The 15,936-nt window shown below is 48.9% G+C and overlaps 1 protein-coding gene across 1 annotated transcript in view; it reads right to left on the bottom strand.

The window, feature by feature from the left end:
* Positions 1 to 3,878, bottom strand: part of LOC123146340 (disease resistance protein RGA5) — an 8,051-nt gene extending 4,173 nt beyond the window's left edge. The window contains exons 1-5 of the mRNA XM_044565989.1: positions 3,622 to 3,878; positions 3,338 to 3,495; positions 3,097 to 3,196; positions 2,779 to 2,890; positions 1,752 to 2,679 (exon numbers count right to left, since the gene is read on the bottom strand). Of these exons, the coding sequence (XP_044421924.1) occupies positions 1,752 to 2,584 (833 nt within the window). The 5' untranslated portion in view covers positions 2,585 to 2,679; positions 2,779 to 2,890; positions 3,097 to 3,196; positions 3,338 to 3,495; positions 3,622 to 3,878. The remainder of the gene's footprint in view (positions 1 to 1,751; positions 2,680 to 2,778; positions 2,891 to 3,096; positions 3,197 to 3,337; positions 3,496 to 3,621) is intronic.
* Between the last annotated feature and the right edge of the window lie 12,058 nt (positions 3,879 to 15,936).

The raw sequence follows: 15,936 nt of genomic DNA on the forward strand, positions 1-15,936 counted from the left end.
CACCTGCTCTGGGTAGTGGCGGCGAAGCGCCGCCATGTATGCCTCATCGGCGGCCTCCTCCACCAACTTTTCCCTTGCCTCTTGGTCCTTCCTCCTGTCCAGTGTGGAGACCACCCGCGGGTCGACGACATCTAGCCGCAACAACTCACTAAACTCAAAGTTCCGGTGGCCATCGGCGCCGTGTAGCCAAACAACCAAATGTTGTATTCCTGGTCGGCCTGCTCGGCGGATTGGAAGGATCTGAGCCAAAGCGTCGTGTGGGTGTGCCGGTTGGTGATCTCGGCCACCCACTTCCCCATCCCCGCTGCTGCATGCCAATGTGCGTCCTCTGTGGCGGCGGTGGTGCGGGGAGATCGGGGAAGCCGGAGAGCCAGTTATGGTAAGCGTATGGGGCGCCGATCAAGGAAGCGTCGTGGTAGCAGTGGGAGGCAGATGCACTGACGCAGTGCTCGTGGCGGTGCAACCTGCGTTGAGGATAGACTGCGGGGAGAGGCGGGTGCGGGATCCGGCCATGATGGCGCGGGTGCGGGAGCGTTGCGGGGGTCGCCGATGAGGGATAGGGTGGGGAAGGAGGCAGACAGGCGTGTGTCTTTTACTCCGTGGCCGAGCGGAGGAGTAAGTTTAAGTGCTCGGCTTGGCGTGGAGTGAAGTATTTACTCCATTATAGGATTTCACTCTCGGTTAGATCACAGTTAGAGGAGTAAAAACATTTTTTTTTACTCTTTTAACCGATTTTAGGGTGTCCGCTAGAGATGCTCTTAGGTACACCGCTTCGTCCCTGAGGAAGATGTATCTCCCTGATTTAATCCATTCAAAAGACATAGGTCACGTAAGATCCCTTTAAGTGTAGCATTATTCGGGGTTGGAGCGGGCGACGGGCGTGCTCGTGGCAGTTCCTGTGCGAGGAGAACCGCGTGTCGACGTCCAATACACGGTCACTCGCCCATTTTGTCATCCAATACACGGTCGGTCGGAAGGAATGTAAATATGGCATACTAGATTATGTGTACACATGCGCTATTCTAAGCCCAAGCATTGAAAGGCTAATATGTGGCCCTTTTTTGTGGGTAAGGCCCTGGTTGAAGGCATAGAAAATGGGGTTGTCTAGATGTGTCCAAGTTATTGCACATCTAAGTGACTTAATCAAGTATAAAAAGAAAAAGAAAAGGGAAAAATAAAATGCCGACAAGAATCTCCTTGCAAGGTCAATGCATAGGACTTTGATGTGCAATACTTATGGCACATCTAGACGTGCTTTAGCAAAACTGATAGAAAATTTACCCTTGTACTAAAGCAGCGACAACTAATATGAAACAGCGGGAGTAGTAAAAATTGGTATAATATGTGTAGTAATTCTTCGAACTACATATTTTCACTAAGTCACAAATATACTATATTGTTTCAAAATTACTATATTTTGAACACATTTATACTGCAACTGGTACATTGTTTTACTGAGCTGTGGAATATAAGCTATTCACACTCAGCCACACAATTTGTATACTACATGGTAGTTCATAATATGTGAGTATTTTTCCTATATAAACGTAGGGGCACAATGTATTTCTATATACATGGAGCTCAGAATATCTTATTTTTCCCTCTAGTGGAAACAACATGCACGCACGCACATAAACAATAACAAAACTATTTTTATGATAAGTTTATTGTCAAGTTTTCATGTGAAACATGAATAACTAAAATTATACATCAAAGCACAATGAGTAGATAAACACAGGCAGTTATTGTACCTTTTGTCTGCTAGGAAATCTTTGATCTTGTCGATGAGTTGTTCTATGCACCCTGCTTCGGTGCCAGGATAGCTTGTACCGGTAATTTCACTAAGGATAGTTCTGAGGATTTTCATCAAGTCTGGATTTTGTGACACCGATATGAAAGCTCGATACTGAAATTCCCCTTTGAGGTCTTGATACACTTGGTTTGCAAGAGTTGTCTTCCCCATCCCTCCAAATCCAACAATGGAGACTATCTTCAGTTGTTGTTGTTGCCTTGGCACTTGTCCATTTTCTTCGCCTAATAGCTTGATTATCTCGGCTTTGGTTTCATCAATTCCAACGAGTTTTGATGCATGCTCGAATCTAGCAAGAATTCTAGGGTCTACAACTTCATTTTTGGTGCTAGAGAAGGTTTGACGACCCTTGTACCTTGCATTCCTGTCACCCACCTCTATGATGTGTTTCTTCAGATCTTGGATCTCCTTGCCGATCCGATGGCGAGCCTTCATCTTCCCCAACTTCCCTAGTGAATTTTTGATCTTCTCGATGAAGCCATCTGGCTTTTCGTCTTTGTCACCGATGCTTTGCATGAAGTCATCGATGGCATCCTCTAGGTCATAGGACAGCTCCCGCACTTCATTCATCCAGACTTTATCCTGCACATCGGGATCCTCGTCCTCGGACATCTCGAGGAGAAAAGCCTCCATTGCGGCGAGCTCATTAGTGAGAGACTTGATCTCCTTGCCAACTGTTTTGAAACGCTTGTACTTGTTGCCGAGCAGAACGGTCAGCTTCTGGATGACAGGTTTGAGGACCCCTGTCGCCACGCTGACGAGAGCCGCCTCCATGGCCACGCTATCTTAGAGCTCGGCCAGTCAAAAATGTGCGTGGAGGTCAGGTTGCTGAATGCACTGACAGTAAACAGGTGGTACCAATCGACAAGCTGAAAACAAGAGGATGTATTAGTTTATTATACACTGAACAGCTAGGTGCAAATCGCTCATGTGGACCCAAGTTAAGTCATATAGAGATGGGTTCATGCCTGATTGCCGTGCAACTCAGAACCAGCTCGGTCGCTTTGTTCGCAGTGCAGGTCGAGCGCACTGACAGTGAAGTGTGGATTTGATTTAGCCACCGCGTCGTCGATCTGAACCCTGAAATAGAATGGATTTGCGGAGGTGAGACGAGCTACAGAGCGTCTCTATGGCAGTCAAAAATGTGCTGACAGTAAATAGCTAGTTACAAATCGACAAGGTGAAAAAGAGGATGGGTTAGTAGACTGAACATCCTGACCCTGAACCTGAAAAAGTGGTTTTCTGCAAACTTAGCTCCCATGGAACTTGAATTTTTAGTTGTGCACCTGATCTGCCGTGCAACTCAGAGGTAGCTCGAAGTGTTGGCCAAGCGCACTGATGGTGAAGAGTGGATTGTTTCGTCTTCTCCGCCTCGTGGATCTGGACCTGAAAGAGAACGGATTGACGGGGGTGAGCCCGACCATTGCTGCACCAAACAAGCTACACAGCGTGCCCAGTGCCGGCGCAGTCCAACGCACGGCGGCATCGGAGGAGATTGAAGCGGGGAGCGAGGGGACGGGGCGGTACCTCGCGTGGGACGATGGATCCGGTGGAGGAGTAAACTTGGCTTCGGCGGTCGCGAAATAACCTAGGAGAGGAGAAGGGGGGCGTGGGAGCTCGGACGCCGGCGACAGATCGGCGTGCCAGGTGAAGAGCGGATTATCTATTTCCTCGGCGTCGTGGATCTGCACGTGAAAGAGAATGGATTAACCAAGATGAGCGCAACAGCCTCTGCACAGAACGAGCCACGGACCGACCGTGTGCCGGCGCCGGCGGCTTCATACAAGGAGATCGAAGCAGCGCACTCGTACCTAGCTAGCAGGATGGATCCGCCGCAGAGTGGCGGACTGGGGCGACCGTGAGGTAACCCCGGCGAGGAGAAGCTCTGACGCCGGCTACGAGTGCACCGCGAGACGCAGTGGGAGTGAGAAGAGGAGATGGATGATCTGGTCACTGGTCACTCATCACAACGCATAAACAAGGACCAGCGTCGTTGTTGTAGTCTGGCCCATCTCTCTGTTCCGTGGGCCCAAAGCCACGAGGCCTAACAGAGTTTGTCGCCTCTCTCATGCACACACCTCCCTAGAGTTTGACAATTTAGAGTCTTTCGAAGGTGCTCATACGGGTAGGATGTGCGTGTGTATGTTTATAAGGATGAGTATATGTGCATGCATATGAGCGCTTGCGTCTGTACTGTGTTCAAAAAAATTTATTGACAAGTAAACAAGAAATTGCTACCCCTAATTAACTTCATGTGAAGCAACAAGTTTCTAGCTAGGTTTCTGGAGACGCGGTTGATGTGTGTGGATTACAGTACATGATATGAGCTATAGTGGTACTGGTTTACAGGGGATACGTATACCCGTGTCAGGTTGGATCGTGCCTTAGCATCTCCTGCTTGGAGTTTACTATTTCCAGATGGTGCGGTGCAGCACCTTACTTCTGCCTGTTCGGATCATATACATGGCGCTCTTGCTGAATATCAGAGAGGAGGCGCCCCATGGTGCTCAACAGTCAACACAAACATTTTCGGTATGAAGTCATTTGGTTTCACAAATATTGATATATTTTTATAAACTTGGTCAAACTTTAAAATAGTTTGACCCTTTAAAAAAGTTGAAAGTACACTCCTTGAAGGACAGAGGGAGTATAGGAGCACATAGTATTTATTAGCTGGCCGATAGATCTAGACCTTTGGACCAAGGAGTATTATTGAGAGTTCACATGGTTGGTTCTCACATGCATGGGCCATGCGGGTAGATACATATACTCCCTTCGTTCCTATATATTTGTCTTTCTAGAGGTTTCAACAAGTGACTACATACGAAGCAAAATGAGTGAATCTACGCTCTAAAATATGTCTATATACATCCGTATGTGGTAACCATTTGAAATCTCTGGAAAGACAAATATTTAGGAACGGAGGGAGTAATTAAGAAGAACATCGATCGATTAGCCAACCACCGGCCTGCATGAACAGGTGAATAATTTTTTTGTACGGGAAATTTTGTTGATAATTTTTGCAGGCACAAAAAGAGTTCAACTAGTTCACATTAGAGATGAGACACATGCAAAACACATGATAAATATCACAAATATACTACTACATCTGTCCAGGTTAGTGGTCCTTGTATTTTGGGTCATATTCTGACCATTAATTTAACTAATAATTATTATTATTATGTGTAGCAAAAATAATATTACTGAAAATTACATTCAAATTATAATTCAATAATACAATTTTTAGTGACATGCATTTAATATTTTGCTAGTCCAATATTCGGTCAAACTTTGTCCAAAAACATGAAGAGGACTAATAAACCCGGACGAAGGTAATACTTATACTAGTGCAAAAGAAAAACAAAGTAGCCGTCGAGAAATTTCACAGTTTTATAGTGGTCGAGAGGCTTTTAGATCCCAAGAGAGAGAGAGAGCGCGCTAGAAAGAGTGCATTTTGTACAACCAGGCCGGAACAGTGCCAGCAAGACAACCCGTACCCAACAACAGCCTAGCCCGGACAGCGTCGTTATTAGGCTTTAATTCGCTCTGTTCCACGTGGGCCTCCTCAGCTAAAGCGAACAGTGCAGCGATAGCAAGTTAGCAACCTCCTCCATCATTGTTTTTTCTGTGTCCACATCAACCTCCTCCTCTAGCAAGACAGTAGTTGTCATCTCTTAATGAAATGAAATAAGGACTCACTGTTTTTCGTCAAAAAAAAAACCCAGATCACCATTGCAAGCGCATATGTAAGAAAAATGTAATCCTAACGGCATCCAGGTTTGTCGAGATAATGACATGAGTTTATAGTAAGTTTAGTAAATTTATACACTTTATCGACAGAAGAAGCTCTCCGTTGGACGCCTATTTTGCAGAAGAACATGTTGCCTTGTTAATGAAAATAGTCAATAATGACTATAGGAGTACATATTATTTATTGGCCGGCCGAAAGATCGAGACCTTTGGACCAAGGAGTACAATAAGAGTTCACATGGTTGGTTCTCACATGCATGGGCCATGTGGGTAGATATAATTAAGAAGAACAACGATCGATTAGCCAACCACCTGCCGGCTTGAACAGGTGAATAATTTTTTAGTCACAGAAAATATTGTTGATCTTTTTGCAAGGAGACACATGCAATCACGATCCAAACACATGATAAATATCACAAATAGACTACTACCTCTGTCCGGGTTTACTGGCCCCCCTCGTATTTTGGGTCATATTTTAAACATTATTTTAACTAATAAAAATAAGAATTGTATACAGCAAAAATAATATTACGGAAAATTTACATTCAAATTAGAGTTCAATAATACAATGTTTAGTGACATGCATTAACATTTTGCTAGTCAAATATATGGTCAAACTTTGAGTCAAAACATGAAGAAAACTAATAAACCCGGACGAAGGTAGTACTTATACGGCTAGTCATAGTGGAAGTAGCACAGATAGTAGTATGCATGTCACATAAGCAAAAAAAAATATGATGTGATACGTAATTAAAGAGAAGAGAGACAAATAGAGTAACATAATATTTTACCATCACTTATGTATTTTCAATGCAAAACAAGTCTACAAAGTGATGCATGATACTGCACATATGTTGCTACCTACTATAACGGGGAACACTTGCCCTCATACGTCTGATGTTTTCTCTCCGTCAGACCAAACTTGTACCGTACATTCGTTTTCCATCATATGGCCAAAAACATCTGCCTCTCTCTCCACTAAATGCACGCATTAATCAATAATGGAAGCTGCCCCACCAACCCGGTAATTATGCACCCACGGTTAGGGAAATCCAAACGGATCCATAATTGATCGCTCCACCGTTGTTCTGGCCACGCTCGGTGATCCCTCCGATCTGCGTGCCGCGGTAGCACATTAGCCCATCGTTGTGGTCCGCAGCGCCGACGTCCTCTCCTACAGGTGACCATGATGGCCTTAATGGTGAGCACCATGCCAATCTAGGCATGATTTCCCTCCTCCGTCCTCATCTTGCTGCAGCGCCTTTTCTAACCTAGCCGTCCGCGTAGCCCTTCAACATCGACATACCAAGGTGTCTGGGACCCTCGCTGTTAGAGTTGTGTCAAATATTGTGTACACGGTAGGTTACAGTTGAACTCTGAGTGGTATTGTGTTTACATAGGATATGGAGTCGTGTCCTAGTAGGACACTTGTATCCTAGGCCTCTCATATGGGGGTAGACACACGGTGTAACCTATGCCAACATAATAGCACAGGCATGCAAGGGGGAGCCGGCGGCGTGTGCCGGCGCCCGAGTGGCCGGTGTGCGGTATTGTAACGGTGTCACGGGGAGGAGCGCCCGTAGTCAGGCCCCGGGGAGGTAGCCATATCGGTGAACCTCGTTAACAAATCTTGGTGTCGTGCTCGTGTGATTGCTTGGTCCTCGGATGATCAACAGTATGCCTCAGATTTATTCTATCAAGTGGTATCAGAGCAAGGTTCGAAGAGGTCGTTGTGCGTCAATTTAGAATTTAGAGGAAGATCAACGTTGAGTTCGTCGTGGAGATGACGTGGAAGTCTATCTTGTACCACGGTCAATTTATACTATGAGATCTCGGCGGAGATTGCAAGCATCGCGACGGAAGGATCGTTGTCGGCGGTGGCAACAGCAGGCTCGAGCGAGCAGTCAGTCAGGCACCTTGTCGATCAGATCGATCTGGAGCGGCGAGGGGCGTTGTGCCGCAGAAGCACGAGGCGCGTGCTATGGAGGCAGGAGGCCGATGTTTGGCGCGTGGATGCTGGAGATCAGGGCCACGTGGGCCACCGTGGCTAGGTGCAAGTGCGTTGTTCGGCTGAAGAGGGCGTCAGGCGAGCGATGCAGGCTGCAGAGGACAGAAGCGATCGGACAGAGATTTGTATTTTGGAAAAAGGAGACCGAGTCTCTGTAGTACTATATGACACGTGTTGGAAGGGAGAGAGGGATTTGGTGGAATAGTTCATTGTATTGCTTGAGCCTCATGGGCATATATATAGGAGTACATGGTCATCTTGGAGTACAAGTCAAGGCAGGAACAAATCCTACGCTATCCTATGTTTCCTAAATAAACATTATAATCAACATCCCCCCGCAGTCACAACGGTAGCGACGCAGATGATGAGACTAGAGAAGAATCCGAAGGCAAGACGACGGACACCCCCCACAGTCGTAATGGTCGATGCATCACGAAAGTCGTGGCTGGAGTGGAAAGCGACGAGGTTGCTCAAGCAAGGCGGTAGCCCTTTGTGCCGTTTGTCGATGTAGCCGAGAGCGTGGGTGGTGGAGTCGTGGTCGAGGTAGCCATGCGAAGAATGCCGTGGTCGATGTCGAGTCAGGGTGGCCGGTGTCGAGGAAGTCGCCGTGGAGCCGCGGGCGCAAGGGGGCACCGAGTTAGCATGGGCGTAGTGGTGTCAAAGTACGGGTGCGCCGGGAAGATGATGTTCTTGACGACGCATCGCGGCGGGTTTGCCAAGCCAAGGAACACATCGTAGATTAAGGCACGCACCGGTGTTGCCAGCATCGGGCATGCGTAGACGGACGAAGAAGAAGTTGACGAAGCGTCGCACCAGGCTTGCCAGGCCCGGGGACACGTCGTGGATGAAGGCACGCATCGGTGTTGCCAGCACCGGGCATGCGTATACGAGGGACCTGCATGAGCTGTACGCCATGTCGGAGAAGTCGGAGGGGGCCAGCAGAGAAGAACTCAATGACAATTGCGGCGTCCATCGGCGCGGGGCCAAAGTCGCCCGCAGTTGTCGGAGTAGACGAAGTGCTCGGGGTAGATGACGGCGACGCTGGCGACGGGCTGGTGCTGGACGAAGATGAAGGGAGGTGGACGGGCGGCGGCGGCTACGGGGATAGCAGCAGCGGCGGCCGAAGAAGAGCGGTGGCGGCGGCCTGACGGCGGTGGCGGCGCCTAAGTTAGGAGCGTGGCGGCGGTGCTCGAAGTAGGCGAGGAGAACCCAACAGCATGACGAAGATCGGCGCGGACGGTGGCGTTCCCGCGCCAAGGGAGGCAGCGCGACGCATACCACAGGAAGTCGACGCGCAACGACGATGGTAGACCGCGGGCCGCGGTGCTACGGCCCGAAGGAGCGACGCAGCGGCGGCGGGCAGGTCAAGGCAACGGCGGAAGACCTCGGGGCGGCGGCAGAGACCGCGGGCCGTGGCGCGACAGCCCGAAGGGGCGGCGCGGCGGAGAAGCACGGGTCGGTGCAACCGCGGGGACGGCCTCGGGACGGCGGCGTGGACCGCGTGCCACGCTCGCTACGGCCCGACGGGGCGACGCAGCGGCGGCGCGAGGGTCGGTGCTGCCACGGGGACGACCTGGAGCGGACGGCCTCCGGGCGGCGGTGGACCACGGGCCGCGGCCCTACGGCCCGAAGGGGCGACACAGCGGTGACGCGGGTCGGTGCAGCCGGGAGAAGAACCACGGGGCGGCGGCACTGCGGCCCGACGGGGCGACACAGCGGCAGCCCGTTGCTCGATCCGTAGAGGGGGCGCACCGAACTCGGGACGGTCTTCACGGGGCCTGCGGAGGCGCGCGCCACTGACGGGCCAGGTCGGTCGCACGGCGTAGATGAGGCAGATCGCGGCGGCGGGCGGGTGATCAATCCGATCGCGCGCAAGGTCGGGCGCCGCTCGGTGGAGATGGCGTGGCGGCGGAGTCCGAGATGAAGCCGGCGACAGCGGGCGGCTGGGCGGCTATGATTGGCCGCCGCATGGCGCGAGGCCGCTGGGTCGGGGTGATGCAGGAGTCCCGGTCGGAGCAGGGTGGTGACGGCCGGCGTAGATCGACGGGCGGGCCAGCGTGCGAACGGTGGCTGTGAAGGGCCACCGCATGACGCGAGGCTGCGGGTCGGGGCGACCGGCGGGCAGACGCGCGAGGCCGGCGGGTCGGGGCGACCGGCGGGGAGACGCGTGGACGACGCGCTGGGCCGCCGGGTCGGTGAAGAAGCCGGCCGATCGCGCCGGGGTTGGAGTATAGGCGCACGGGTTCGACGGCGGCGGTGGGCGATGCAAACCGATCAAGATTAGATCGGAAAACCAAAAAGAAACCGCCGATCAAGATGACCGGCAGGAGAGAGAAAACCCCGGAGCAAGGGTTCGGAGAAAAGACTCTCTAGGGCAGCCGGTCAAGACGATCGGCGGACGAACCCTTGGTACGGGCGGCGCGGCCCCCGGCGGCGGTCATGCAGGCCGACCGCCCCAGGGGCGGCGCGCGGGTGTGGAAGCGGCGGCGGCTAGGGTTTAGAACCCGGAAACTGATACCATGTTGGAAGGGAGAGAGGATTTGGTGAAATAGTTCATTGTATTGCTTGAACCTAATGGGCATATATATAGGAGTACGTGGTCATCTTGTAGTACAAGTCAAGACAGGAACAAATCCTACGCTATCTATGTTTCCTAAATAAACATTATAATCAACAACACGGATAGGCAGGCAAGTCAGCGTAAGTGGAATAAAAATCCATCAAGCCATCAGGAACAGGTTTGACACAAAGGGCAGCACTAGCTTTGGGAAGTTGAGCCAAGACCGGAGCTTCACGTGAAGACCAGAAGTTCTTTTTGTTCTTTGGTTGATTTGCTATTAGTGCACGAGGGTGTACCACGTCAGGTTTGCTTGTGTACTTGGGCATCATGTGAGGAGAGCTTGAATAATTTTTTCACTGGGTCAGTCATACGAAAAACCATGGCGCCAATGGGTACCAGGTTTGAGGTGGAGAAGTTCAACGGGACAGAAAACCTTGGGTTATGACAGACAAGGATGGAAAATTGGTTGGCACAACATGGATGCTTGAAGGCGCTGCGGGAAGTCATGTCAGTTAAGATGGAATTATCATGTGATGGATGAAAATTCACGGAAGACGATTTGTGAGCCTCGAGCATGTCGTACAGTCGAACGAGTTCGGCTGGGTCGGACTAGGCAGTCTGACGGATCGACGTAAGTCAGTTGGTACAGAAGACAGTGGTGGGATCGGCGACAACGACATAGGAGCGTGATGCTGATGGTGACCGACTTCTGGGGCATGGAAACACATGGCGGAGGCATGAGGGCTTGTGTGGCTTCGACAAGACTATGGCGTGGGGTTGATTCAAGATGGCGTACACATGTGAGCTTGAAGTCGACGGGACGCAAGGGTGGACTGATCATCTACCATGGAGTCATGTTGAAGGTGGAGCTGGAGTCTGGAAGACTTCACTCGGTGCTGATTGAGGGGCTACGGCGTAAGAGCTCAGAGAGTCGAAGCCTATTTCAGCGGGAAAAGCGAGTGACATGCAGTTTGGACTGGAGCCCAGTGGTCTGATGGAAGCATGAAACTCGTCATCGGTCGGTGATGATAGGTGGTACTCTGCAGTGGGGGTTGAGTGGTGTGGGTTCGCGGCCCTTGAGACTCGACCGGGACAGCGAAGGCTCGATGCGGTAATAGCGGCGAGGCGTGCGGTATGCACGGGACATGGAGATGGGTCAGGGCTCTGGTGGTCATACATGTGGTGAGACGACTGCGAATTTGACTCGGGGTGACTACAAGCAACAGTGAAATTCTTTCAAGTTTCAGACAGACGGTCAAGGAAGAGCGGTGATGTTGAGTTCAGGTAACTCTTATGTGTAACACCCAATATGTGAGTTGTTCACTTTCACGCAGATCAGTGATCGGTGTGTGATGGCGTTGGACTGATACTCTGGAAGTTGGGAGCGCAAACTAGAGTAATGTGGAACTTAATTTTGATCGAGTGTTGACTGTGGTCAAGAAAAGAAGGGACTACAAGTTGCAGGTGGAGTCATATGGAATCTTTGGAGTAGCAGCGGTTCTCATGAGATAATCTCAAGTCCAATGTACATGAAAGTTTGACGCATTGACAAATTCAGGGTGGTGGAGAATATTCGCCAAGGTGGAGTTTGTTAGGGTTGTGTCGAATACTGTGTACACGGTAGGTTACAGTTGGACTCTGAGTAGTATTGTGTTTACATAGGATATGGAGTCGTGTCCTAGTAGGACACTTGTATCCTAAACCTCTCATATATAGAGGGGGTAGACACACATTGTAACCTATGCCAACATAATAGCACAGGCACGAAAGGGGGAGCCGGCGGCGTGTGCCGGTGCCCGGGTGTCCGGTGTGCGGTATTGTGACGGTGTCACGGGGAGGAGCGCCCATAGTCAGACCCTGGGGATGTAGCAATATCAATGAACCTCGTTAACAAATCTCGATATCGTGCTCGTGTGATTGCTTGGTTCTTGGATGATCACCGGTATGCCTCGGATTTATTCTAATACTCGCCGACGTCGCAGAGGAGTTCGATGTCACTGGTGTCCGGCTCCGGCGTCCCTAGTTCGCAACGACGAAAGGACCATGTATCGCTAGTCCATACGACGTGCTACGTGCATGCCCTACTTTTGCATCTTATGTTTGTATAGGTGTGTTCAGCTTTGCTTTGTCTCCATGCTTTGTATGTTGCTTCCTAATTTCCCACATATTATGGAGAAGATGCGGCCCCTTCATGATCTGGTTTTGAATGAGTACCTATAAATATTTTGTTATTCCCACTTTTAAAAATCTATGCTTCCACTTGGCAGATTATGTTGGATTGCATAACATGATGCTTCCAAAATTTCATGCTCCATACGCTTAGTTTGCTTCATAAGCACCATGGTTGTGTTTCTTCAATAGTTTCCTTCGTATGTTTGAGGCTTGTGCCTATACTGGCCAGTTTACTTCATTTTCATTGTTCATGTTGTTTTGTAGGCGTTCTATTTGTAGTCAAATCAAACAATTCATGCCTCCTAAATTTCTCCAATGCTGACGGGAGTGGAAGAAAATGCTTTGCCGCGGCGAGCATGGAGTGGTAGTCATTGGTGGGCACGACGTGTGGAAAGAAGTTGAGCATCTCAGTGGATATTGTACTCTTCATCAGCTTGGGAGCAAACTTTGTAATTGTTACGTTGCACATTTTGGAGCAAACTTTGTAATCAACCATCGGCTTTGGAGGCACATGGGCTTTTTTTTTGTAGTAGACGTAATTGTTACGTCGCACATATATGTTGCACCATCTTCTAAATTTTGTATCCAACATATGTCTATTTTTTCTTCCTACCCACAAAGATGAAGCTTCGGTTACAGAATAACCAAGCGATGGAGGTTTTACAGAACATTTATGCTTCCTACACAGTTAAACAAAGTTTCGGTTAGACACTAATCATGCTTCTAACAATAGCATGCTATGCTTCCTATGTATCCAAATAAATTATGCTTCTCTTACACATTAAGCAGGCATGCTTCCACCATTGCTGCCCAATGCTTCAAGTGTTCAGAGATTACATGTGTATAACCCAACGTTTCACTTTAGACGTCCTAGTTTCAACAACAGATTTTTGGAGCATCTTTATTTTGAAGCATTTTTTTGAATAATATGTTTTCCATCAAATGCGCTTCCATGGATAAAAATATTGTTTCCATACCACTTTACGTTGCAAAAAAATCTACATAAACGAATAATTTTCCTTATTTGTTTATGGAAGCTAATCCCTAATTAGCAGGAAGCATTATTTTCTGTATTTGTTCGGGAAGCAATCATGATTTACCAAAAGAACTAACGCAATTTCTAGGAAGCAATTAGTAACTAGACGGACAAAATTAGGCAGGATGGAGAGGTCAGCTGGAGGACATGCTATATACGTGGGACTGGTCAAAGCAGTTAATTAGGAGGGAGAAAACTCAGCGACTAACCATCGTACATCAGATCGGACGGATAGCATGATGTTAATCCTACGGCCATCCACTGGTCTGATGGGAAGTAAGGGATCAGTAGTCTGATCCCTAGCGTTTCCTAAAAACAAAGTAGCCATGGAGTAATTTCACGGTTTTATAGTGGTTGAGAGGCTTTTGGATCCCGAGAGAGAGAGTGTGTGTTTCGTCCAACCCAGGCGGAACAGTGTCAGGACGACAACCCGTACCCAACAACAGCCTACAGCGTCGTTATTAGGCTTTAATTTGCTCTGTTCCACGTGGGCCTCCTCAGTTAAAGCGAATAGTGCAGCGATAGCAAGTTAGCAACCTCCTCCATCATTATTTTTCCTGTGTCCACATCATCTCTCGTGAAGTTTTGGCCCTTGCTCTTGATTTATCTCTTACTAGAGTTGTCATCGCTTGTGACTGCAAGATAGTAGCTGAAGAAATAAAAGGTGCAACGGTAGGAAGCTCTAGTGCAATTATCAAGGAGATTTCAGAGCGATCAAAGAAATTCATAAGCTGCGAGTTCATCTTTGAAGGTCCTAATTTAAATTTTGATGCTCACAACTTAGCTAAATAACTTGCTAATAATTCTACTAAAAGACTTAGGCTGCGAGACAGACAGCCTGATCATGAATACATGAGGCGACGAAACAGAGAGAAAAGACTTGTGAACCAAGATACCTATGTGCTGTGGTCTTATCTGGGCGGAAAGAATTAGTAGAACCATCATCGCAACTACGCATCGTCTGTCAGCCAAAGGATATGAAAGTGCGGATGGTCTCGGTACAAGCTCGCACGGCATCAATTCCTGGTTCCTGGCTTTTTTGGATGCCCAGCACCATCTTCTTCATGCAGCCCATTCACGAAACAGAGTGTGTCCGTTCTAACATCAGCCAGGACACAGAAATAGTCATCTGCTGTCCTGAAGCATCGGGAGAGTAACTAGCTAGCAATAATCATCTGCTACTGCAAAATTTATTGAAGATTGGTAACATCAAAGTTTAACAACAGCAATGACGGAGTCCTGAATTAAGGGGTCCTCAGGCGTCCGGTCTATTTGATATGGGCCGGACTGATGGGTCATGAAGATAAAGGAAATAGACCACCTCCCGTGTCCAGATAGGACTCATATATGCGTGAACGGCAAGATTAGTGTCCGGATATGCTATTACCTTTCCCTGTAAACCGACTCTGACTTTGTACAACCCTAGGGCCCTCCGATGTCTATATAAACCGAAGGGTTTAGTCCGCAGGGGGTCATAATATCATAGGCTAGACAAGTTAGGGTTTAGCCATTACGATCTCGAGGTAGATCAACTCTTGTAACCCCTATACTCGTCGAATACAATAAAGCAGGACGTAGGGTTTTACCTCTTTTAAGAGGGCCCGAACCTGGGTAAACACTGTGTCCCTTTGTCCATTGTTACCATTGATCCTCAGACGCATAGCTTGGGCCCCACTACCCGAGATCTGCCGAATTTGACACCGACATTGGTGTTTTCATTGAGAGCTCTGCTGTGTTGTCAACAGAAGGATCGATGGCGCGCCTCTTCATCAACGATGATGCTGTGTCCAGGAAGACTTTTCTCCCCGGACAGGTCTTTGTGTTCGGCGGCTTCATGCTACGTGCCGACTCGACTGGCCACCTTGAGCAGGTCGACAGTTACGCCCCCGGTCACCAGATCAGCTTTGGAAACTTGAATTACGTCGCTGATATCCGAGGAGATCTGATCTTGGAGGGGTTCGCGGCCCCGACTGCCGCTCCCTGCCCTCACAAAGAAGGCCCTTCAGATCCGCTATCAGATCCCGTCCGAAGATGAGAGGGTCGACCCTGTCGGACTCTCTCCTATCATGGAGCTCTCAACCGGAGACCCAGATGCGATCGCGCCGTTGGTAAACCCGGAGTCACTCCATGCACTTTTCGAAAAACCTTCAAATGAACCCAATTTTTTTTATAGTGTTCTACCATCATGACAAGTTTCGTGGCTTTTTGCCACTTTATGAATTTTCTACAATTTTTCCGGTGAAAAAACCATATAGCACTCCTTGGACGTGACGCAACATGCTTTTGGTGTCCAAATACGTTCAATTTTTGGATTGAGTGTGGGGGTGCGCATACCAACTCACTTGCAAAATTTGAGGCCATTCTGAAGATGGCAAAAAATTGACCTCGTTCTTCAGAGACCGTTCGGGTAGGAGTGAAGGCCTCGTACGAAAGGAGTTTTCTTCGACAACCTTCAAATGAACCTAAATTTTTTTCATAGTGTTCTACCATCATGACTAGTATGCATGACAAGTTTTGTGGCTTTTTGCCACTTTATGAATTTTCTACAATTTTTCCGGTGGAAATACCATATAGCACTCCCCGGACGTGACACAACATGC

This window comes from Triticum aestivum, chromosome 6D (assembly GCF_018294505.1).
Source record: "Triticum aestivum cultivar Chinese Spring chromosome 6D, IWGSC CS RefSeq v2.1, whole genome shotgun sequence".
Lineage (NCBI taxonomy): Eukaryota > Viridiplantae > Streptophyta > Magnoliopsida > Poales > Poaceae > Triticum > Triticum aestivum.